This window comes from Myotis lucifugus, unplaced genomic scaffold, assembly GCF_000147115.1.
Source record: "Myotis lucifugus unplaced genomic scaffold, Myoluc2.0 scaffold_4, whole genome shotgun sequence".
NCBI classification, from domain to species: domain Eukaryota; kingdom Metazoa; phylum Chordata; class Mammalia; order Chiroptera; family Vespertilionidae; genus Myotis; species Myotis lucifugus.
In genome coordinates, this window is record NW_005871052.1 from 9944683 (window position 1) to 9970918 (window position 26236).

Here is a 26236-nt window from a genome sequence, read left to right on the forward strand (position 1 = left end):
GCCTAACTAACACTTGGACATGATTCCAATCATCTCTCTATGCATAGTTTTTACAAAATTGAGCTCATGCAATATTGGTACTTACTCTTCCTCACTTCATATTACTGAGGTATTTTCTCTGGGTATAAAATACTCTTCATAACCATTTTATAAGATCATACTAGAGGCCCTATGCACGAAGATTTGTGCAAGAATAGGCCTTCCTTCCCCTGGCTGTTGGCACTGCCTTAGAGCCGCCTTTCTGCCTTCACTCCGGCCCGGAGCCGCCTTCCGCCTTCGAACACTGCCCAGAGGCCCGGAGCGTCCTGGCCCGGCTGCCACCATCTTTGTTGCATCAATTTGCATATTCCTTCCTTATTGGCTGTAGGCGCCACCATCTTTGTCGTGAAGTGATGGTCAATTTGTACATTCCGTCTTTATTAGATAGGATAACAAGCTATCTTGTGGTTGTGCCATATAGAGTACTTAAGTAAAATGTCCAACAATTTTAAAAAGATCTTTGATTTCTTTTAGTGAGAGACATTTTACATTTTTATGTAAGAGGTGTGTAGCATATTGGCTTAAATTTGAGGTTTGGACCTCGATTTAAATTCAAACCATGTCTTCCTCACTAGTAATGTGACTTTAGACAAATATCTACTTCTTCATCCTCAATGTGGAGATGATACTCTCTACTACACAGGGTGATTGTTTTTTTGTTTGTTTTTTAAATATATTTTATTTTTTTACAGAGAGGAAGGGAGAGGGATAGAGAGTTAGAAACATCGATGAGAGAAAAACATCGATCAGCTGCCTCTTGCACACCTCCTACTGGGGATGTGCCCGAAACCAAGGTACATGCACTTGATTGGAATCGAACCCAGGACCCTTCAGTCTGTAGGCCGACGCTCTATCCACTGAGCCAAACCAGTCAGGGCAGGGTGATTGTTGATATTAAATTGGGTGGTGTATATGAAGTGCATAGTGACTAGTAAGTCTTCATACATGAAAGCTGCTACTTATTGTTGCTATTACTATTATTACCACCTGAAAACTACCCAAGTTTTCAGCCAAAGGAACAAATTTGTACTGATGAAATTTCAGTTATCATTGACTTGGGCTAAGGGATCTATTCATAAAGGTGGAGGGTACTTTTGCTAACGCCTATTGAAACGTGGAGATTGGGGAGTAGATCTCCCCCTTGTAGGGGCCTCATGAAGTTTGAAGAATAAAATTTGCGGATTAAAAGGACTTGTTAGTAAAAGGGTGGAAATTTATTGGAAGCAAATACAGACTCCCATGCAGGGAAGGGTTCCCAAGGGGGTAACCAACTAAGCCCCTTTTTCCAAGGTTTATAATTGCTGTAGTTCTTTGTCTCTTCATGTTCCCTTCCAATTGGACCTTTTCCCCATTTTATGACTTTGTGCTTTTCTAATTGGTCACTCTTTTGCAGAATATCAGCTTCAAAGTCCAAAACCCATGTAGTACCCTCCTCTTTCTCTCCCCCTTATTTTGCAACATTCCTCTATCTCCTGTGAACATGTTTCCCTCTTTCCAGTATTTGTCAACATTTCTCTATTCTCTGTGAAAGTATGTCTTCCTCTCCCTTTATCCTGTGGCACTTTTCTATTCTCTGTGAATGTATGCCTTTTGGTGGCTCCAAGCCCTCACCTATGCATTCTTCCCCCATGGACCCTCTTTATTCCTAAGATTCTCTAAACCTGCTTCTTTTGTCCCTAGAATTCTTTTCACTATGAAATCCTGCGAATGGCTGCCTGTTTTTGTTTTTGTTTTTAAAATCTGGGCCTCTCTCTGTTCCTTTCCTGTCTGCTGACTTGGCTTTGGTAGCACCTCTTTAATACACCTACCTCTGCTGAGGCTTCTTTCCTGTCTTGCACCTAAGGAGACCAGTGAGACATAAATACAAGAAGTATTAGCAATGCAAGTTAGCATCAGTACCAAAATGGTCCTTGGATATCACCTAGTGTTTGTGACTGATCTTTATCTCCATTCCTGCCCTAGAACAGATGAGGGGAACTAAAGTCCAGGAAGGGCATAAGATATATGCAAGGTTATCGATTAAGTCAGTTGTAGTGCTAGGCTTGGAATGCAGTGTTCTTTATCCTGTCCTTTATTTCGTGTTGCAAAGACCAATGCTTCAGAAAATCCAGGCTGTAAATCAGAGGTGTAAAGAGGATGCTGCAGACTAGAGTAGGGGCTGGCTAGAGTAGGTGGGGAAGGCTTCCTGGAAGAAATACAGTCAGCATTTGCTTCCTCTTGATAGTAAGCTGTAAATTTGTTTGCCCCTTGGTAAGCGTTGCTTTGTTGCTGTGTTGTTTTGTCTTTAGTAGTAAGCTGGTTGGAAGCAGGGGCTGTGTTATTGTTTGTTTCCTCCAATATTCTCCCTTCCTTGCCACCAATATCTAAATTGCTCAGGTTCTGCCCAGCTGGTGTAGCCCAGTGGTTGAGTGTTGACCCAGGAACCAAGAGGTCATTGGTTCAATTCCTGGTCAGGGTATATGCTAGGGTTGCGAGATCAATCCCCAGTAGGGGGCATGAAGGAGGCAGCCGATCAATGATGTTCCTCTCTCATCGATGTTTCTATCTTTCTCTTCTTTCCTCTCTCTTTCTAAAAATCAATAAAAACATATTTCAAGTAAAATACATTGCTCAGGTTCTTAGCACCTAGTTCCCTCTTCTGTGGTTGAGCAGATACACTTCTCCCAGGCTCTGCTGAGCACAGACCCAGACAACTAACTTGTCTCCTTTGATCCATCCTAGATCAATGTACGTGTGACCACCATGGATGCAGAACTGGAGTTTGCCATCCAGCCCAATACCAGGCAAGCAGTTGTTTGACCAGGTAAGGGATGAACCTGTTGCCCTTAAGCCTCTTTCACTTCTCTTAATTGCTCCCACCACAATGCCTGCTTCTTGAGAATTTCTTTTCCTACTCACTCCTCTAAGATAGGTCAAGACAAAGGCTAACCCTGGCCTTAATAATAAGAAGACAAAGTTTAACTTTGCCAACCTGCACCTTGGATGGCTCCGATTAATTCTATCCTTGATCATGAACATGGCAGAATGGAGAAGCAAGTGGGGTATTATTCTGTGCTATATGCTTTAAAAATGAGGGAAGATGGTTTGGGGGCAGGTACTGGGTGAAAAAGGTGAAGGGATAAAGTAGAAATTGGGCCCTAGCCGGTCTGGCTCAGTGGATAGAGCGTTGGCCTGTGGACTGAAGGGTCCCGGGTTCAATTCTGGCCAAGGGCACATACCTGGGTTGTGGGCTCGATCCCCAGTGGGGGGCGTGCAGGAGGCAGCCGATCGATGATTCTCTCTCATCATTGATGTTTCTATCTCTCTCTCTCCCTCTTCCTTCCTCTCTGAAATCAATAAAGAAATATATTTAAAAAAATTGGTAGTTACAAAATAGTCACAGAGATGTAAAGTACAGCATGGGAAATATAGTCAATATTATTGTAGTAACTATATGTGGTGCCAGGTAGGTAGGTGGGAACTTGAAATATCAAGGGAACATTTTGTAAAGTATATAATTATCTAACCACTATGTCATACAACTGAAACTAATACAAAATAATATTGAATGTAAGCTACAATTGAAAAATGAAATTAAGAAAATAAATATGTTAGCACACTCTGAAGAATGTAAGTGATCTGTTCTCCATTTTAATGATGAGGCTAAGAAATTAAATAACTTAATTGCATCCAGCTGGTATCTGGCTGGGATTAAACCCCATAGTCTTGTTACTGCACCACATGGCTTCTGTCACATATTCATTGTTGTTTCCTTGTACACAGAAACTAACTTATTATCACTGAGGTTGTATGCTCTATGTACATTTCTCTCAAAGGAATATTGGGTTTTATAACACTCTTGAAGATGATGAATGCAATAGGAGGGTGTTTCATCTCCTGTAGTTATGCCATGGAGACGATATTGATGTGGTTATTCCTGTTTCCAATCCAAGTGGTATCCCTTTGCTGAAAATCATCATTATCAGAAGGGATGTACTATATAATAGCCAGGTGGGGGCCACAGAATCTTTCAACATTCAAAGACTCTCCAAGGACCAAGGAAATGTCTCATCTGTGACCAGACTTTCAGGAGTGAAAATGTGGTTCCCATTTCCAGTGGCTGGGATTCTTCTAGATAAGCTATTATTCCTTTTCTTCACCAGCCTCTGGTGAGGTGGTGGTCTGACATTGTCCAGGATGTTAGGATTATATATTACCTTGATGCATTTTCCAAGCACTCTTGCTTCCCTTTTTCCTTTGCCCTCAGAGTCCCTCTATAGTCTGAGAACTTCCCTAGAGTTGGGAAGGGAAAGAAGAAAGACAAAATATGTTATATTTAAATGAGATGAGTCTATTCCTATGATATCTCTGAGTGGTGAGGGGAAAGACAAGGAGAGGATAGTGATGGTAAGGGGCTGTTTTCTATCAAGCTCTCCTTGTAAAAGGAAGGGATTGCTGGAAATCTGAGGAAAGCTTGGTTGGGCATGCCCCTTCAAGTCCCTGATGTCACATGGTAGACTGAAAAAAAATTATTGTTTATGATGAATACAGATGAGAGATAATGTTTGTTCAGGGCTTACTTTATGCCAGGTACTGTGATAGACATTTTGTATACTATATCATTTGACTATCACAAAGCCCTTGAGTATAGAAATTAGTACTGGCCCCATTTTACAGATGAGGAAACAGAATCTTCATTTTCCTAGCTAGGCCTTATGGAAATTATTGAACCTCTCCTGGTTGGTATTTTCATTCTTCCCCCCCACCAAAAAAAATAGTTGGTCTAATACCTAACTAAAAGGCTTTTTTGAGGTTATGAAAAGAGTATATTATTTATATCTCACTTGTTAGCCAAAAATTTGTTATAGTAGTTTATAATGATACATAAAATTCAAAAGGATAAATTAGAAATAGCTGAGAAAAACAATAAGGAAATACAAATAGGGAAGAGAGAGTGAGAGAGGAAGGGAGAGACACATTGATTTGTTGTTTTATTTATTTATGTATTCATTGGTTGATTCTTGTATGTGCCCTGACTGGGGATCGAACCTGCAGCCTTGGTGTATCGGGATGGTGCTCTAACCAGCTGAACTAACCCAGCAAGCGTTAGCAGAGAAGTAATAAATGATAACTCCCAAATGCCATGAAATGTATTATCTTGTTAATCACATAGAGTTGGGGCTTGAAGATCCTCAGAGTATATAACTTTGAATTTAGCTGTAATTTGCTTCTTCTTTGGAGTTTTGTTTTGTTTTGAATAGTGAAGGGTCATCATTAATATTTAATTTGTAAAATTACAAACTAGTCAGAGGAACATTTAAACACACATTTACTACAATTAAAGTAATATGCTGACATTCACATAGCTTACAAGTGATTACAGTGCTAGTCTGGAATGACTGAATGCATTTTGATTATATTAAAGCTTTTCATTCTCCCCTTATATGAAGGTTTTATATTGGAGAACTTTTAAAGAAACAATCTGGTGAAATTGAAAGGGCACTGGATAGAAAGTTAGAAATATTGGGCCCTAGGGCTGGCTCTACTGCTAGTTCTCCTGATACCTTACACAAACCTCTTCCTTCTTTGGGCCTCAGTTTACCCATCTGTACAATGTCTAACTGATCTCTCAAGTCTGGTTATACTTCAAAAATTTATCTCCAGCATTTGTTTCTGCATTCCATATCTTTCCCATTTCTAATCCACTGTTTGGAGTTCATATGGCCCCTTTCTATAAAAAGGAGGGGAATGCCTCACTTAAGTATGCTTAGCAGTTGGCATATGTGTGGGGGGAGGGGAAGTTACCTGGAATGTGGAATATTTCTTCCTGGACAAGCTTCTTAATGTCTCTGGAACAAAAGGGAGAAAGTGTCCATACACTAGAAGGCTGTTTGGACCTCTGCTTTAGAAAGCAATATCATTCTGAGCAGCTGCTATAGAGGGGAGAGTATCAGTCAGTGTGGATTTTATGGTGCAGCTGGGAACCAGAGGCTTCTTCAGACTTTACCCAGACTTCTTCCCAGAGCCCTGGTTTTATACCCTACTCTTCTCAAGCCATTGCCTGCCCTCAACACTGGAGGCTTTGTTCATTTGCATTGGAGGGAGGATAGTTGTGGAGGGTGAGAAAGGCATAATTTAGAGCCTAGGGCAGGAAAATCCTTAAGCAAAAAAAGTTTATTAATTTCAGAAAGCTACAAGACCAGCAATTCTTTGTTTACAAGTAGTGTTGGTTTGGTTTGTGTACTGTGGGTGTGGTTCTGAGGGAAGCCCAGCTGATAAGGAGCCCTGGCCAGATTGATATGCTAGTTCTGAAAGATACTACTTCCCAAAGAAAGCCTTTGAGAGACTTGAATCTTTCATACTGGTTGAGGAAAGGAAAGGCAGAAAACCAAGAAGTTTATGACTTCCCATCTGGAAGATCAGTGATGTTTTGAGAAATATCATTTACTGAGCACCTACTATGGAGTAGCCCTGGCTAAGTGCTTTAATTCTCACAATGATCTTTCCTAAGATAAGTGAAGAACACGCTCTATGTTATTTAGTCTATAAGTTGTTATATGGAGTTCCAAAAATAAAGATTTGACTGCAATATTTAAACTTTTCCTCACTACACTACTCTGCTTAGGGTAAATGAGGCTGTGTGGCTTGGAGAACAATCAAGAGAAGATGTATTCTCTTGTTGGGGTCTCTGAAGATCTCTCTTAGGAAGGACAGGGGCAGTCGTTCTGTGAAATCAGAAGGAAATCCATAGGTGAAAACTACAAGGAAACCCTGGCTGATGTGGCTCAGTTGGTTGGAGTGTTGCCCCATACACCAAAATGTGGTGGGTTTGATTCCCTTAGGGTACATACCCAGGTTGCAGTTTCGATTCCTGGTCAGGGCATGTGTGGGAAGCAACTGATTGGTGTTTCTCTCTTCTCTCTCTCTCTCTCTCTCTCTCTCTCTCTCCCTTCCTCTCTCTAAAATCTATTTAAAAAATCTTCCAGGAAAAAGATTTGAACTCAGAGAAGGAATTGAGCATCTGACACTTTTGGGGCCAAGGCAAGTCTAGGCAGGAATCCACAGAAGTATGTGTTCACAGGCTATTGGGGGTATACTCTCTTCCCACTAAATTGATGAGGCATACGGAAATTCATTCTGTCTGGCCTTTGAGACCTATCATTCAAGAAGGCCCTCCCTATGGAACTGGGCCTAGGAGGAAGGAGTTGGACCCTTGGGAGGGTTGACAAAAGCTCTAGGGCCATCCTGGAACCAAGCGATGATCTAGCTGATGATCAGAGAGGAAGCCAACTGGAGAGGAAGCACCTTGTTGGTACCAGCAATAAACAACAGGCAATTATGGGAAGCCATACCTTGAGGAGGCCCAAGGACTGCTGAGAAATGGAATTGAGGTTCATAGTTCCTCCACTTTACCTTTGTTTCTTCTTATGAGTGTGCTCACAGGTAAGAAGGGGAGAGAACATGTTTTACAACAGCATTCTGTCACTTAACTCCCTGTCTAAAGCCTAGAGTTCTTCAGATGGTTCTTGATTACCTAGGTGACACTAGGGGGCAGTGCTGCCACCATGAATTCCACTTTGAGAAACCTTTGCTTGGCTCCTTCCCAGCCAGGAGCTCTAGCTCTACCACTAGTCTAACTTTTTTTTTTTTAAGAATGCAATTTCTCTCTCTCTCTCTCTCTCTCTCTCTCTCTCTATATATATATATATATATATATATATATATATATATAATTTGTTTCAGAGAGGAAGGGAAAGGGAGAGAGAGATAGAAACATCAATGATGAGAGAGAATCATTGATCTCGCTTTCTGCATGTCCCCCTACCAGGGATCAAGCCCGCAACCTGGGCATGTGCCCTCACCGGGAATCAAACCATGACCTCCTGGTTCATAGATCGATGCTCAACCATGGAGCCACACCAGCTGGGCCTCTAGTCTAACTTTACCTACCCCCTTCCCTCAAGATTGTAAGCTTTTGAAAAGAGGTGAGACCTCAGAGCATCCATTCATTCATCTATTCATTGGCTGACTCAATAATGACTGAAAGTCTACTGTGTATCAGGAAAGATCTCTACACCCATCAAACACTATCTCTGCCCTTAAGGAAATAAATGCAACTCTGCCCCACTTAGAATGAAGGAAACACTTTTGAAGCTCAGGTTGTATACAGAGATGGTGTACAGAGCATGGGATTCGCTGTTGGCCTTGGGTTCAAATTCTGTTCTTATTTCAGTGATTTTCAACCTTTTTCATCTCAGGAACACATTAACTCATTACTAAAATTCTGCAGCACAGCAAAAAAAATTAAAAAAAAACCCACACACACATTATATTTTTTGCCAATCTGACAAAAAAATAGATGTAGTTTCTTGTTGTTTTGTTTTTAAATATATTTTTTTTTATTTCAGGGAAGAAGAAAGAGGGAGAGGGAAATAGAAACACCAATTATGAGAGAGAATCATTGACTGGCTGCCTCCTGCACGCCCCTTACTGGGGATTGAGCCTGAAACCCAGGCATGTGCCCTTGACCAGGATCGAACCTGGATCTTTCAGTCCACAGGCCGATGCTCTATCCACTGAGCCAAACCAGCTAGGGCAAAAATAGGTATAGCTTTGATTCATTCACACGGGATGGCTATTGTTGTGTTGGCTGTTGTCATTTTTTAAAATTTGACAATCTAAGGGAAAAGCGGTCAGTGCCCCTGACCAGTCAGGTTTGCATGTTTTAAAAATTCTTGCAGCACACTGGTTGAAAATTGCTGCTCTATTTAGCTGTGTGAACATGGATGGCTCATTTAACCTCTTAGGACTTTACTTTCCTCAGTAAAATGGTAATCACACTAATCTCAGATATTTTTGTGGTTTATTTAATCCCCAAATAAGTAAAGTACTTGGTGCATAGCAGGCATTCTAATGTTGGTTATTCTTATTAAAGGCTAAATAAGTAGGTGAAAATTGCCCTGGAAGTTCAGATAAGAGAGCCATGAAACCAGGTAGCTTTTCTGACTCAGTAAAGTCATTAAGATTTGTGGACTCTGCATTGAAGGCAGCAGCCCTTTTTTTTTCTTGGATTTTGTTTTACAAAATAACAGATATCTATTATTACAATTGTAATGTCTCCATCTTTTAGATAAGTAACTGAGGCTTAGAGAGGGGGAAAAAAGGCCTGTTTAAGGTCAGATAGCTAGGAAGTAGTAGAATGCCTTGAATCAAGCCACATACCATTTTTAGTTTCCCAGTGCCTTTTGTCAGCTGTGTCCTCTGTGGCCTCCTTTTTCTTTGCCTGTTCCCATTGTGAGGGGAGGAAAGTTTGGTCCCTAAACTTAGAACTCTAGCCGAGTATGTTTTGTGGTATAGAGCAGGTGGCCATTTGAGCACAGGCAGTGTGGAGTAGCATAAGTTAATGGTAGTAACCCCTACTGGAACTTTATAGTTGTGCATTGATTTGCTTTTAGGTGGGTGGCTGATGTAGCTGCTGCCAAGCCTGTAATGGGATCTCAATGGGCTTCAGGTGTTTGGGCATTGACGCAGTTTTACAAGTAATTCCTCACACACCTTTCCTCTTGAAGCTTCAGCCTTGCTTTCTGACCCTGCTCTGGGCTTCTGAAGTGGCTGATTCTGTCACTAATTTGTTTAATTAGATAGATGCATTGCGTATATAGGGAGGAGGTGCTCTAGGCTTCAGAACTGACCTGATCTCCCCTTTCCTCCACAGACCTCAGATATAGGCAGCCTTCACATAAGAAAGAGAGGCTGCCGAAACCGGTTTGGCTCAGTGGATAGAGCGTCGGCCTGCGGACCGAAAGGTCTCAGGTTCGATTCCGGTCAAGGGCATGTACCTGGGTTGCGGGCACATCCCCAGTGGGAGATGTGCAGGAGGCAGCTGATGGATGTTTCTCTCTCATCGATGTTTCTGACTCTCTATCTCTCTCCCTTCCTCTCTGTAAAAAATCAATAAAATATTTAAAAAAAAAAAAAAAAAAAAAAGAAAGAGAGGCAAAGGGGGGTTCTTTCTTAGATCCAAATACTTCAGGTAATTAGGGAAGATTTTCTCAGAGGTAAATCTCTTCCCCTCACTGGGTCCGAGTTTTCCAGTTTATGCTGCTTGAACCCTATAGTACAGTGGTTGGCAAACTGCGGCTCTCGAGCCACATGCGGCTCTTTGGCCCCTTGAGTGTGGCCACGAAGTTTCAATCACACTGTACATGAGCGCCCGCTCGTGGTATTTTGTGGAAGAGCCACACTCAAGGGGCCGCAGTTTGCTGACCACTGCTATAGTACTCCAGAGTCTCTTTGAGGATTTGTATTGTAGGGCTGAATATAATCCACAACCCGTGTCTTACAAACTGAAACCCTAGTCCCTATAGTATATGTGTCAGAGTCTAGGAGGTACACATTGCTGTGGGATGAATGGGATTTAGTATCTGGGAGCAGCAATTTTACTTATAGATGCTATCTATTTCATTTTTAAAACATCATTATTTAAACAGTAGACTATAAAATTTACAACAAATGATTAAGACTAAACCTGAGGCTTTAAAAAAATTCTGGCTTGCAACCATCTATTTATATCATCCCCTGCTTTGCTCCCTCCTTTTGGTCCCTGGGTATGTGCATTCTTTATTTATTTATTTATTTATTTTTTTGTGGTTCCATTTAGTCTTTAATATGGCAGGGAAGATAGGTAGGTAGGTAAATAAATGATCAACTTGGACAGATAGTGATATTCATGTAGATGGTTTGAGTATATATTTTATATGTTCTCTCAAATAATTTTCTCTCCCTCTCCCCCATTAAATAATTTTAGAGAATGAGAAAGGAGCTAAGGAAACAGAGGTACACTGAAATTTAGAAACTTGCTCAAATTCATATATCTAGTAAGCAGTGGAGCCAAGATTCAAGCCAGATGGTCTACTTTCAAATTCTGTGCTCATAATCACTATGCTATGTATGATACCTCTCACAGTATGTATATCTGATCAAACTTTATGACCATCCAAATAAGTAGAAGTCCTCAAATTCATCACTACTGCATTCATAGTCTACTGCTTGGCTGATATTTCCTTCCATGGTATATACACTATTAATGTCACATAGTATTAACACTATTAATAGTTATCACTGTTTTATGCAGTGAAAAAAGATTATACACACACACATAGAGACACAAAGAACAAAGTGTTATCTTTGGAGAAGGTACGAGATGGCACACATAAACAGAATTCAAGTGAGATATCCACAAGGAAGCTTAATAATATGTAAGGTAATGTCATGCCTCAGTACATGATCTACAAATCAGTTCCTAGAGGTGTTTGGTACAATAATAAACACAACACCTTCCTTCTACTATGTTTACTTAAAAAAGAAAACATTAATCCATTATTTATTAACATTATCCAGATTTTTATTAACTTAAATTGACATTGTTAATTTAGTATGACAAGTCCTTAGTATATATGCCTTTATTTGGTGAAACCCTACAGGTTCTTCTCAATACCACAGGATCATGAAGACTTGCAGTTATCGGTGTTTTGTAACAATTAAGATAATGTTCAAATAATTAAGTTACTTCACTGAAATATTTAAAAGAATATTCTGAGGAGTGTTTGAAAGCTTTGTTTATAAATAGTGATTGATATATTTAGTTAGGTATTTGGTGTTGAAAATAAACACTTCTTATATAAAACATTGTTTTAATACATTGCTCTACTAATAAGGCTAGTTATTAGATATACTATTTCTAACACTAAAGAATAAAGCTTTATCTTCAGATTTATTTTATTCATAGGACTCATATTAATGAAGAATGTTATATCCAACAAAAATAAACTGGCATATTGCAAATGGCATTCTGTAAAAGTGAAAAAGGAGGCTGCAACAAAAGAAACTAGATAACTGCATTACACATTCTTTATACAAACAGCCCATTCTCAATAGAATTAAATGCAGATCAAATGTTTTTAAAAGTTTTTATGCCTATATGGCAATTATAATTTTCACCTATTAATGAGAAAAGGAACAATAATAATACAGAACACAGTATTTTTAATGATTATAGAACATTTAAAACCTTCAGCCATCCACTGGATTCTCAGATCAGATTGGCAACTGAAATTTCACATCCACCTGGGCTTGTTTGGCTAAGTTCACTATTTCAGAGAGCTTTACAACCATTTTAGCAGCTTCATCCAAGTCATCACAAGCAAGAATTTTAAGTCCACTGTCAGTTATCAGTGCCCTAGCATCATCCACTAGTGTACCTTGTAACCGTACCACAATAGGTATTTTAATTTCCAAATCTTTTACTGCCATGACTATACCCTGTGCAATAACATCATACCTCATGATTTCTCCAAAAATGTTGACCAGAATAGCTGGTACCTTTTTGTCTGAAGTGATAAGCTTAAATGGTTTTGTTACTTGATGGACTGTGGCACCACCACCAACATCAAGAAAGTTGGCTGGAGTCCCTCCATGAAGTTTTATTATATCCATTGTGGCCATAGCCAAACCAGCACCATTTACTAGACAGCCTATATTCCCATCTAGGCCGATGTAGTTGATATCTGCCTTAGCTGCATCTTTGTCCCTTTCATCTTCCTGAGTCCAGTCCTGGAGATCAAATATTTTCTTCTGGCGATAAGCTTAATTAGAATCAAAATTGATCTTCGCATCCATACACAGCACAGCTCATCTGAATCCTCTACCATAGGATTTATTTCTACCATGGTTGCATCATATTTCAGAAAAAGGTTGTAAAGCTGGACCATGTTTTCTGCTGCAGAATCCACAACATTAGGTGCAAATCCCATCTTCTGTGCAAGCCGGTAAGCTGGTTCCTTTTTGATGCTTTCTACAATATCAATAGGTTCTTTAACTATGGCTTCAGGAGTCTCTGCAGGAACATCTTCAATGTTGACACCACCTTGAGAACTTCCTATTAATACAGGACCTTGAAATGACCTTTCCATTGTTATTGCAAAGTACAGTGGGGCCTTGACTTACGAGTTTAATTCGTTCCGAGACCGAGCTCATTAAGGAGCTCGTTAACTCAAATTACTCTATCAACTCAATGCAAAAAATCGGCCAAGAGACAGCTGGTATCTCAAAAAACTCGTTAGTCGGGACACTCGTAAGTCAAGGCCCCACTGTAGTATTCTCTCCTGGGATATCTTTGCTCACAAACCAACACTTGATTGCAAATTCTGCCCTTTTCTTCTGTTTGCTTGGTAAATAACTTTTCCCCAATCATTTGTGAGGAAACAGCTTTTGCTTCTTCTGGAGAGAAAACTATCTTCACTCCTCCTTTGAGACCACTTTCAAATGTTCCTTTTCCTCTACCACCAGCTAAAACCTGTGCCTTTATCACAACATCTTTTGAAACTAATTTTTTGGCAATTGCATAAGCTTCATCTGGTGACTTAGCCACATGTCCTTTGGGAATAGCGACTCCAGCTTCTTGCAACAATTCCATTCTATATAATAAAGAGGTAATATGCAAATTGACCCTCACTCCCTCACACTGCCACAAGATGGCTGCACCCACAGCAGAGGTGGGGGTCCCGTAACAAGCCATAATGAGCGATCAACAGGGACCTGAGGCTGTGTGGCACCGGGCCAGGCCAGGGGACCTGAGACCATGCCCCCCACCTGGCAGGGCTTGATGGGGACCTGAGGCCGTGCCCCCCGCCCTGGGCCGGGGGACCTGAGGCCACGCCTCCTACCCAGTGGGGCTTGATGGGGGACCTGAGGCTGTGTCCCCCTATCTGGTGGGGCTTGACAGGGGTGGGGCCAGTGGGTTTGGATCTCGGCCAGTGGGGGTGGGGCTAGCCCAGCCGTGGGCAAACTATGGCCCGCGGGCCGGATCCGGCCCGTTTGAAATGAATAAAACTAAAAAAAAAAAAGACCGTACCCTTTTATGTAATGATGTTTACTTTGAATTTATATTAGTTCACACAAACACTCCATACATGCTTTTGTTCCAGCCCTCCGGTCCAGTTTAAGAACCCACTGTGGCCCTCGAGTCAAAAAGTTTTCCCACCCCTGGGCTAGCCAGTTCTGGGTCTCACGCAATTTTTAAAAAAATATATTTTATTGATTTTTTACAGAGAGGAAGGGAGAGGGATAGAGAGTTAGAAACATTGATGAGAGAGAAACATTGATCAGCTGCCTCTTGCACACTCCCCCCTGGATATGTGCCCGCAACTAAGGTACATGCCCTTGACTGGAATCGAATCTGGGACCCTTGAGTCTGCAGGCTGACACTCTATTCACTGAGCCAAACTGGTCAGGGCAAGTCTCACGCAATTTTGAGTTGCACGTGGGTGGGCAGGGACTTGACTCTGGGTCCCGCGGCGTGCCCCGGACTCTGACAGGAGGAAGATTTTCATATACATTTTACTAATTTTCTTTCATCTCTGACACTTCTATTATAGAGAAAGGGCAAATAGCAATATTAAAATATTTCCTCTAATTAATTCCCTTTTAATGTGCATGAATTTCATGCACCGGGCCACTAGTACTCATATATTCATGTAGTGAGAAATTCCTTTGTTGTTGTTGCTGTACTTGGAGTCCATGGTTGTTAAACAATCTAGAACTTCCCAGGACCTGAGCGGCGGCCCGCAGCGCCATCCAGGGCGGGTGGCTCCTAAGGGTGGTGGCAGCCATCAGCTGGCTGGAGAATATGGAGGCTGCCATTTCTGAGTCCGACCCTGACCCCTTGCGCCTGCACAGACACAGCTAGCATCCTTTATTTTAATGCTGCTTAAAGCTTTATTGCACGGCATCTTTGAGAAATATTAGCTCAGGCCAGATGAGCTGGCAGTCTGGGGTCAAAGGGAGCCAAGAAAGAATTTTTTTCCTCAGGGGTGGAGCCACTTCTCAGAGTAGAAGGGTAGGATCCTAGTTACAGGTATTATTCCTGGAACCAGGATCTAGATATGCTCTCCCACTAGAAAATGAGGTTTCTCTTTCCTCTGGAGTGGGCATCTCACCTGAAAGCAAGCAAAGCTTGGCCTCATTTCCAAGTCTTGAGATTTCCTTATAGCCTGTGGTCCAAGGGTCATCTGTTTTATACTTTTGTTATTTTTTTTAGCCTTAATTATGATTTAAGACCATATTTCCTGCCCCCCCCCCTTACTACCTCACTTTGGAACTTCAGTAAGCTGAGAGACATTGCTCATCTCTTCAAGCACTGGAGCCTAAAGAAGTAGAAAATTTATATACATCTCATTTCTCTGTGTTCATAAGGGAAGACACTGCTTACATAGATTAAAACTTCTCTACTGATTCTGAAATCTATTTTGTTTTTGGACTATTCTAGGTGTGTTCTTTTTTATTTTCTTGTTTAAAGTATTACAGCCGAAACCGGTTTGGCTCAGTGGATAGAGCGTCAGCCTGCGGACTGAAAGGTCCCGGGTTCGATTCCGGTCAAGGGCATGTACCTTGGTTGCGGGCATATCCCCAGTAGGAGATGTGCAGGAGGCAGCTGGTCGATGTTTCTCTCTCATCGATGTTTCTAACTCTCTATCTCTCTCCCTTCCTCTCTGTGAAAAATCAATAAAAATATATTTAAGAAAAAAAAAAGATTTGGCTTTAAAAAAAAAAAGTATTACAAATAGTAGTACACATGTCTCCTTTTTTATAGCACTTTAGTTATTTGTCCAACTTTTCCTCAGAGATACTGCAGATCCTGGAACTATTTTGGCACCCATAATCTGCCTCTCATCACAGTTTTACCCATCTCACTAGTGAACCAGACAACATGGTGCAAAAAGAGGCTAAAGAGTTCACTCCTGGGACTAGTTGTGTAGTCTGTACCTAACGAACTCCCTTTTAATTCTGGGGTCTCTGAGCCTCTACAATGGGACTATTGACACAGGCAAAAGCCAGTTGCTGCTCTGTTCCATGTCTTCTCCCTGCTCCCCCCACCTAGTATCCTGGCCCTATTTGTTGATCTTCAGCATTTTTGGTAGGTCTCTTTCTCTCCTGGGGCTGAATTGTTCCTTGGAACTTACTTCTCACTGATTGTATCTGGACACACTATTCTTCTGCAACCATGTGAAAAACAATTAGAATTGTTAATTGATCCCTATTATACCTAGGATGAGATAAGAGGTGCTTTAAACAATCTTTCCTGTCTACACACTATCCCTCTATCCTCTGCAAAAATAAAAAGCCAATGTCACATTTCAACATGAACATTTTGTATTCTCCATCTAAAACCTGATGGCAATTCTTACTGCTTATTGACTTAGAATTGAATCCTTGCCATTGAATCCTGCAAGTCTTTTGATCTTGCCATATACCCCCTACCCCCCAATTTATCTTTTCTAAAAATGTCCCTAGTTACACAAGTCAGCAAGAGGTAAATGGGATTGTATTTCTTAGTCATTTATGAAAACCTGATTAATCTACACTAATAAAGAGCTAATATGCTAATGAATGGTTGATACACCATAAGGGGTAAAGACCAGGTCATTAGCATATTAGCTGGAGCATTGCTGGAGACCAGACAGGGTGGAAGCGGGGAGGCGCCAGGAGGAGGTGGACCATCCCTTGCCAGGGAGGGCAGGGGTGAGAGCCCCCCCCCACCACCACCACCACAAGTCCTTTGCCACCGACCTCTCACACTCTGAGTGCCGCGTGGCCCACCTGCCAGGGGAAGGAGCACAGCGCAGCAGGCGGGAGGCTTCCATGCTCTCCTCCGGCGCCATGAAGGGGCGGAGCCGCCGCATTGCTGTGGAGACAGGCAAAAGCGGGGAGGCACCCAGAGAAGGCGGGACCAGCCCGAGGCCACTAGAGGGACTGAGGGCGGGGCTCGAAGCGGCCAGAGGGTTTGGAGGCTGGGCCAGGCGCGCTGGAGCTCTGCAGACATGTTTGGGTGTCAAGGCAGTGCTGCAGATGGGTGGGCCAGGGCGCGCCACTGGGCTCCTAGTAGAATGATAAAGCTCTAGAGAAGAAAGAGGCCATTTAAGCCACACAACTTGTTGTAGATGGGGAAGCAGGATTGATTGGGAAGCTGAGGCTAGAGAAGGAAAGAAGGAAATGTGCTGCCTTGAGATCACACAGCAAAGTGGAGACAAAAGTGAGATTTTCAGGTTTCCTGACATCTGATTTAAGATACGAAAGGTAAGATCATCAACTTTCACTGCCCCAGTGAACAGTGAAGGTTGATGACATGGGAATGTGGCTTTTCTCCAAAGTGGTTGTTGACTGAGCCTGGTGGGAAAGCCAGAAACCATATCTATATACAGAGGTGGTCAAATTTCATTATCTGGCTGGGATATATGGACTAAAAGAGAGATAAAGCAGTTAGTCACTTGAGAACCCTAGGGCTCCTAAGTTCCTATGAGCCTTTGGCATTAAGAGAAAGCATAGTAGAGCCAGGAGGTGTTGTTCAGTGGTTGAGTGTCGACCTATGAACCAGGAGGTCAAGGTTCCATTCCCTGTCCAAGCACATGCCCAGGTTTCGGGTTGGATCCCCAGTAGGGGAAGTGTAGGAGACAGCTGATCAATGATTCTTTCTCATCATTGATGTTTCTATATCTCTCTCCCTCTCCCTCTCTAAAATCAATAAAAACATATATATATATATATATATATATATATAATTTTTTTTTAAAAAAGAGAAAGCATAGTAGAGAAGAATGGTATAGGTTTTAGAGTCATACACATCAGGATTCTAGTCTAGGCTCTACGGTTTTAGAAAGATTGCCTCTCTAAATCTTAGCTTCCTCATTTATAAAATGGAGATAATAGCTATCGCAGGGTTTTTCAGTGGCACATAATAGGTACTTAATACATATGAGCTACTTTTTCCTTGGGGCCTCTGAAGCTGTAGATTGTAAGCTCTGAGAGTGACTGGGGGACCTGGCTTTGGAGGCATAGTAGAAACTTTGTGGATACAGTGGAGGTATATGTGTGTGTTTTGAGGGGAAATAGTGATTTATTCATAGGGAAGGACATCAGCAACACTGTGTCCTTGTTCCCTGTTTCTATCTCCAAGTAAGTTTCTTCATCTCACCCTTCCACCTCTACTGCTTTCAACCCTTCCCCTGCCCTTGCCAAAAAAAAAAAAAAAAAAAGATAAAGAAGACTGCCGGATGCTAGCCAGACCTCATTAGGATGTGGCTCAGCTTCATTGCCTTCACCCCCAGTGATAGGCATGCTGGTGTGCAGCTGCCTGCCAGAACCATTAACATGCTAATACCAGGGACTTGAAAACAGATCCCACATGTCTTCTCCTGGCTGACTTCCCTTTCCTTCCCACTGCTCAGCCCAGAGGCCCAGAACATCAGGGGGCTCCTCAGCTACTATATTGAGGTACTCACCCTGTTTCCACCCTCAGTCCCACTCTTAAACTGTGTGAGTGGTAATGTAAATCATGGCTGGGCTCTAATCAGGTCTGGAAAGAAGGATCTCAGCCCCCAGACACAGTACAACTTTTGGGTGTATAGATATCACAGTCCCTGCTTTGTCTCCTCAAGCGTTCTTTCTTAGGGCACTGTAAATGGGACTCAGTCTGAAGGGTGTGGGCGTTATTCCTAGTTCCTAATGATAAAAGAGCAACTCAGGGGAACAAGATGCAGGAGTTAAGCCAACAATCTCTACCTTCAGTTTTTAATCCATCTTGGGAGTGGAAAGCTGCATGGCATAATAGAGGGAGGGAAGTAACAGAAAGCACTAGATTTGAATAGGTTTGGAGTCAAACAGATCTGACTCTGCTACTGACTAACTGAACCTTTACTTTTCTGAACTTTACTTTCACTATTTGCAAAATGGGCCTAATTATAATCATATCAGAGGGCTCTTGGGAAAGTTAAAAGGGATAATATATATAAAGTTATTGGGGTGTGGTAGTGCTCATAATAGATCCATTCCCTACCTCAGAAGTACTTTGGGCAAAGAGATGCTAACCTCACTTCTTGACTGTTGCTCAAGTGTATTTTCTTGCCAGACCCTGGGCACCTTATGTTCTCTAAGGTTAGGACCAAATGAGCTCCACTTTTGTGTCCTCTGTGTCTGGTACAGGCTAGGCATTCAATTGGTGGTTGTTTTGTGTTTTCTCTTCCAGGTGGTGAAAACTATTGGCCTGAGGGAAGTTTGGTTCTTTGGTCTGCAATACCAGGACACTAAGGGTTTCTCCACTTGGCTGAAACTCAATAAGAAGGTAACTGCTTACCCCACTCTTGGGTTTGGAATTCATTCCTTTCCAGATCTTGCTCAGGGGGGTATCATGTGCTAGCTGGCAAATCCAGAACACCTAGGTCTGTGTTTTCCACTGGGAAGTCTGTTGACCACAGGATCAGAATAAGGGCAGAAAGAAGATTTAGCCAAGGTAATCTTGTTCTGCTTCCACTATAATTTCTCATAGCAAGAATGGCCAGGGTCCAAAGAGGAAGGTATCTTTCCCTTCCTACTGGAAGCTCTGTCTTGAATTTTGACTTGTTTTTAGACCTTAACCATAGCGGTTCCTCAGGAGGAGATTGGCATCCTTTTTTGTTTTCAAAGTCAAGGGGTTTAGAAATTTGTTAAAAAGAGTCATATACTCTTGAACCGGAATCTCAAAGGTCTCATAACCTATCTTGTCTCTTTTCCAACCTGTCACCTGATGCCTTAACTCCATATAGATGTTCTTTCTTCATTTTCTATCTCAATTGATCTCCAAATGGGATGATCTGCTCTCTACCTCTAAGTAGCATCTCTGCAGGAACATGGCAATTATTCAACTCAGTATCCTCAAACAGTCTGCCTTTGTCTTTGGAGGTCTACATTCTGTCCTGTGAATTGTTTGTCTGATTGCATCTAGGAGGTAGGTGCCTCAACTTTTGGCTAGTAGTCTTCTGTTTTCCCAAAGAGTGGAGACTTTTGCTGGACAATTGTAGAATCCTTGGGAGCCAATTTCAGGTTTAAAAGGCAACCTAATTTGTTCTCTTACCTAGCCAATTCCCAGGCCTTAGTCATGTATCCTGGTCTTTCGTTTGCTAATTTATGGAGTTGGAGGAGCCTTAAAAGAGGTGCTTTCTTAGGTATCCTTTTAGAATTTGCATGCAGTTGGATATATTGTCAGATGATGGTGGCTTTGGGGCTTATGACCATCTTTTTTAAAAAATAATTCTTTATTGTTGAAAGTATTGCATATGTCCCCTTTTCCCCCCATTGACCCCCTCCAGCCCGCCCCCATCCCCCCCTTGACCATCTTTATTTCAGGTACAAATCCTCATCAGAAAGCAATTGTGGACATGGGATTGTGTCCCCAATGAAAATAATGTGTCTCTTTTCTGAATTACCAGGAGAGTTTCCCTCTGGCTCTTTGGGATTACCCAAATTTATGACCTTTCAGTGTCTTCTCCCCACCCTAAAGCCACTCCAGTCTATTTTTTTTGAGAACCCATAACTCCTTGCTGCTCCCAGGTGACTGCCCAGGATGTGCGGAAGGAAAGCCCCCTGCTCTTCAAGTTCCGGGCCAAATTCTACCCTGAGGATGTATCTGAAGAATTGATCCAGGATATCACACAGCGCCTGTTCTTCCTGCAAGTAAAGGAGGGCATTCTCAATGATGATATTTACTGCCCACCTGAGACTGCCGTGCTGCTGGCCTCCTATGCTGTCCAATCCAAGTATGGTGACTTCAATAAGGAAGTTCACAAGTCTGGTTACTTGGCAGGGGACAAGTTGCTTCCACAGAGGTAAGGTTGTGACTGGCTATCTGCCCTGGCCAGAGGGCCTGTGGCCTAAGGCTGACCAATTCCTATTACACAGGGGCTGTCAGATCTGTTCCTCCCACCTAGAGTCTGTCTGAAGACCATGACATTATGGTAGTCAGAGAGAGACATTTGCTTATAGCACCATACCCTGTTGTTATTTCTTGGGCTCTCAAAATAAAAAGCTCCCCCAATTTCATTTGCCTGATTACAAAACTTCATTACCCTGGAAACTGGTTCTTTTATTGAGAACCAGAGATGGATTGATTTTCTATTGTCCTTGGTTCCATTTTTCTCAATCCTTTTCACTGATTTAGACCTCTTATATCAGGTTCATAGGGGGAGAGAGAGAACTGTGCAAGACAGGGATATGGTAGCTCAAACAGTCCTTTAATATTGATTATCAGTGTCCAGAGCTTTTGGCTTTTGTAAACTTCACAGTTGAATGATCTAAAAATTCATTATGTTTGTTTTAGCATCACAACATTATACAAAATAAGGTAGGCATTATCCTTATTTCCTGGTTAAGGAAACAGGTGCAAAGGTACTTGCTCAATATCCACAGCTCATTTGAGGCAGAGCTGGACCTGGAATCCTAGTCTCTTGAATTTTTAACCCTGGATTTTCCCCCCACTGTATTCAATGACCATTTTCATAGGCTTTTTGGGATTGGAAGTAAAAATTCTGCTTCATTCTGGGAGCCTCCACCACATTGGAACTGTGGCATATGTACAACTTACCTGAAGGTATTAGGGATATTGCTTGTGCCCTGGGACTCCACCTGTGTGCCCAGCGACTCCATGAGTCGCTGCCATGATGTCTGAAATGGTGTTTGAAACAAACCTTATTTATGATCTAGTAGATTTGAGAGGTTGAGCCTGTCAGTTTTTTTCAAAGCCATTTGAGCTTAGTTCTCTGTTCTAAAGCCACAGGCTGTGATCAAATCCCTGAGCAATATTCTCACAAACACACTACTGGTTCCACAAGGATCTAGAAGAGAGTGTGCAGGCCTCTGTGAGGCCCATCCCTACTTTAAGCCCCACAAACCAGCACAGACTCTTGATACATTACTGCTCTGCTTGGGGAACACAGCACATTATTGGATTTTCTGTTAAAGGTATGAAGGAAAGTGTTCCAATTGTTTTTCTTGGTCCCTCATTCTCGTATCTTTTCTACCTCTCAGGCAGTTCCTTATGTCTAATTAATACCTCCTGCTGTAATTTCAGTCTGCTTCCAGTGTGACCTCAGTGGGCTGACTCTACAACCCCTTTACATCAAACCCTTAGAGAGATAAGTGGGCTTTCCTTAACACCTGTAATTTGGGCTTTGTGCTTTAAACTACTCAATACCCATTTTCTTTCCAGGGTCCTGGAGCAACACAAGCTCAACAAGGACCAGTGGGAGGAACGGATCCAGGTGTGGCATGAGGAACATCGGGGCATGCTCAGGTAAGCCTGACCTAGCAACTGTGAGCTTCCACTGCTCCTGCAGAGAGAATGGCTCTGCAGGCATAAGAGGCAGAGAACTGGGGGAACACTGGAGGATGTGAGAGAGAGAGAGAGAGAGAGAGAGAGAGAGAGAGAGAGAGAGATTGAAAGAGAGAAATGCAGTGTACAGGGTAATTTAGAAATATATAGAAGGCTAATCAGAACCAGTATAAAGCTATATTATTTTGTGAATGATAGCAACTGATAGCCCAAATAGTTTTGATCATAAAGAAATGGAGGGGCCCTTGGGGTCCTTAGGGAGCATGTGGGCCACTAGGGGCTCCTCCCCAAAAAAGAAACAGGGAATGAGCTCTTTCATGGCAAACCACTTGGAGGCTCTCTAGTTGAGGAACAAATCTTGTTATTTTGCCATCAGCATTCCATCTGGGCTCTCCTAAGAGCATGCCTGTAAAAGAGGATTCTATGGCAGCTAACATGCTAGGAAATGTTAGCTGCATGCTATGGCAGCTAACATGCAAGGTTCAGCCTACCCTTATTTCCCCTTGGGAACTTCAGACCTCAGGCTTCATGTTGTGTTCTGTTTACCATCATCTGCTCACCTTCCATCCCCTTTTGCATCCCTATTGGCAAGATACTTGTCAAAAATGCAGAGCAGATAGGCTTTCTCTCCCTAGGCCTGATTCACAGGCTTCCCTCTGTAACCTCCCACTCTGTTGTTTAGGGAGGATGCTGTCCTGGAGTATCTGAAGATTGCCCAGGACCTGGAGATGTATGGTGTGAACTACTTCAGCATCAAAAACAAGAAAGGCTCAGAGCTGTGGCTGGGAGTGGATGCTCTGGGTCTCAACATCTATGAGCAGAATGACAGGTATATCTCAGAAGTCTCTTAGATTATTTGGACCACTCTGGCATTTAGAGCTCACCAGCGAGTAAGACTGTACCTTCTAGGTCCCACCTGGGTAGTTCTTTTTCTACCTAGTTTAGACCAGCCCAGATAATTGCATAACCTCCCTCAGGCCTTTAAATCTTGCATTGACTAGACTTGCACTATTCACTATGACTACATGTGGCTACTGAGCATTTGAAATGTGACTACTCTGAATTGAGATGTGCTGTAAATATAAACTACACACCAGACTTAGACTTAGTATAAAAAGCAGAATGTAAAATGTCTCATTAATATTTTTTGAAATATTGCTTTGCATTTGTAAATGATAGTATTTTGAATATACTGAGTTAAATGAACTGTTATAACAGTTAATTTCACCGGTTTATTTTTACCGATTTTTAAGTGGCTACCAGAACATGTGGCTCTTATTATATTTCTGTTGGACAACACTGGCCTAGAACCTACTTTGTCAGGATTTATAATTAATCCAATCCCTATATAATGAGTAAGTGCCTTTTGGCCTATAAACTCTCTCGCTACAACCTTGTCTTATTTGCTTATTTTTTCCCCTGTGGTCTGCTCTTGTTGAGGATGCAGATCAATAGATTATTGTTCCACGTAACTTCTGAATCTTGGATCTCATTATTTACTTTCTCCCCAACTTTTACAACCTGGATGGAAGAGTCCCAGTTAAATAGGAGTGGGGATTCTATTACAAGGTCCATGCCACACAACACATATAATAAAACAAATCTGAGAGATTGGGACAAAGAGTAATGTGTTGGTTGTAGTATTGGGAGGTCCTTTGTGTAGCCTCAATGCTGACAAACTGACCTGGTGGCATGTCATGACATTGGCTGAGCAGGCAATGAACCTACCTCCTGAAAGGAGAAGTTGGCAAGGCACCAACCCTCTATGTCCTTCTTGTTTTGCCCTTGTCCTGATGTTCTTCGTCTCCATTTCTACAGACTGACTCCCAAGATAGGCTTCCCGTGGAGTGAAATCAGGAACATCTCTTTCAATGACAAGAAATTTGTCATTAAGCCCATTGACAAAAAAGCCCCGGTAAGTGATTCCTCCAACTGGCCAAGACACGTACTTGCCAAGGGATAATGCTAGAAGTAATCATGTAATTATAGTTTCCTCTCCCTTTCTGGTGTGTGTGTGTGTGTGTGTGTGTGTGTGTATGTGTGTACAGGAGGCACAAAAGGAGGTTGGTGATGGAAAGGGATGTTGATGCCAAGAAATGGTTTGGAGGCATCCTGTGCCTTGTGCCATCCTGCTACCTATGTTTCAGGAGAAACATGGGTGAGGGAGAGCCACAGGCAGTCTAAGTGCTGCCTCTTAGACACTGTCTTCTGCTGCCCTGGGGCTCTGGGTGAAAACAAAGAGTATATCCTATCTTATCTTTTAAAGCCTGTAGGCCCCAGAAAGTGGAAACTGTTGCTATATAGGTGGCAAAAGTAGATTTATAGTTGTTCCTATGAAAAATAATACAATAATTCATAAAAAGTCAAGAATAAACTCTTTATTTTGTGTACTCACAACTGTAAACAGTCCAGCCACCCATACATACTACACTCATCAGTGTATTTTGAAGGGATTATTGGGCCTCAAAGAGAGGCCCCTGAGACCAAGAAGGATCCCTAATTAGAAGATAAAATCAATTCCTGACTTACAACTAGATTGAGGGTATTTTACAACTAGATTGAGGGTATTTTAGGATGTATAGTTTGAAAGAAATTGTGCTTAGTTCAAAGAGCACTGATTTCAGAGTCAAGCCTGGGTTGTAGTTCTGGGTCTGCCACTAAACTGCTTTTTGACCCTGGGCAAGTAACTTCACCATTCTGGTAATTAGCATCATCATATGTAATGTAACATTTAGTTAATTATCTTTCCAGTGCTTTTGGACTTAGAGAAGTTCACCTTTATCAATCCCTCCAAACTTTTTCTAATTTCTGGTTTCCCACCAGGACTTTGTCTTCTATGCTCCCCGGCTGCGGATTAATAAACGGATCTTGGCCCTGTGCATGGGGAACCATGAGCTATACATGCGCCGTCGCAAGCCAGACACCATTGAGGTGCAGCAGATGAAGGCACAGGCCCGGGAGGAGAAGCACCAGAAGCAGATGGAGCGGTAAGTGATGTGGAGATGGAGTGGGACCAGGACCAGGCCAAAGAAACCTATCTAAATTGCCAAGTCTAGTCTGCTAAAAGCAGGACAGACATGAAGTCATCCTGGAACTGGGGGAGGGCCGAGAGAGAGAGAGAGAGAGAGAGAGAGAGAACGAGAGTGCACTCTATTGTACAATGATGACACCCCCTCCAAGAAGCAGGCATCAGAATTAGGATTTCAGAGGCTCATAGGAAGGAGAGTCATTTCATAGTCCCCCATTATCTATGATCCTCATGCCATTGCTCTTCTAGGCAAACTCTGGGTTGTTTCAGGCTATCTGATCAGTAAAGTGACAATAGCAGAAGGCTCTATACACATTTAAACCGAGACTATACAGGGGTTTTTTGAGCGGAATTTGGTAGAGCCACCATCAGCATCAACTTGGGAACTTGTTAGAAAGGTAGAATCTGAGACTTTATCCCATACCTATTGATTCAGAATCTGCATCTTGAGATCCTAGGTAATCATTTCTCCAATGAAGATATGAAAATGGCCAACAGGCACATGAAAACATCTTTAGTCATTAGGGAATTGTAAATCAAAACCACAGTGAGGTACCACTTCATACTCACTAATATGGATATAATAAAAACAGAAGATAACAGCTGCTGGCAAGGAAGTAGAGAAATTGGAACTCATATACATTGCTGGTGGGAATGTAAAATGGTTCAGCTGCTATGAAAAAAGAGTTTGGTGATTTCTCAATAAGTTAAACATAGAATGTCTATATAATCCCATAATTCCACTCCTATTCAAAAGAATACAAAACAGGTTTTCAAACAACAACATGTACACATGTTCATAGTAGTATTATTTACACTAGCCATAAGGTGAAAACAGCCCAAATGTCTATCAGTGGATGAATGAATAAATTATATACCCATACAATGGAATATAATTCAGCCATAAAAAGGCATGAAGTACTGATAGAAACTATAAATATAGATGAACCTCTAAAACATGCTAGGTGGAAGAAACCAGACACAAAAAGTCACAT

The 26236-nt window shown here is 42.0% G+C and overlaps 2 protein-coding genes across 2 annotated transcripts in view; one reads left to right on the forward strand and one right to left on the reverse strand.

Moving 5' to 3' along the window:
- Positions 1 to 26236, forward strand: part of MSN (moesin) — an 83923-nt gene that overhangs the window by 50886 nt on the left and 6801 nt on the right. Inside the window, exons 2-8 of the mRNA XM_006082847.3 lie at positions 2761 to 2842; positions 19097 to 19192; positions 20437 to 20711; positions 22091 to 22174; positions 22896 to 23042; positions 24032 to 24128; positions 25037 to 25200. Of these exons, the coding sequence (XP_006082909.2) occupies positions 2786 to 2842; positions 19097 to 19192; positions 20437 to 20711; positions 22091 to 22174; positions 22896 to 23042; positions 24032 to 24128; positions 25037 to 25200 (920 nt within the window). The 5' untranslated portion in view covers positions 2761 to 2785. The remainder of the gene's footprint in view (positions 1 to 2760; positions 2843 to 19096; positions 19193 to 20436; positions 20712 to 22090; positions 22175 to 22895; positions 23043 to 24031; positions 24129 to 25036; positions 25201 to 26236) is intronic.
- Positions 12054 to 14718, reverse strand: LOC102426127 (succinate--CoA ligase [ADP-forming] subunit beta, mitochondrial-like). Its single transcript, XM_023764131.1, is given in 4 exon segments — positions 12054 to 12710; positions 12713 to 13004; positions 13172 to 13492; positions 14539 to 14718. Coding segments are annotated over 4 exon segments (1389 nt in total). The 3' UTR covers positions 12054 to 12114.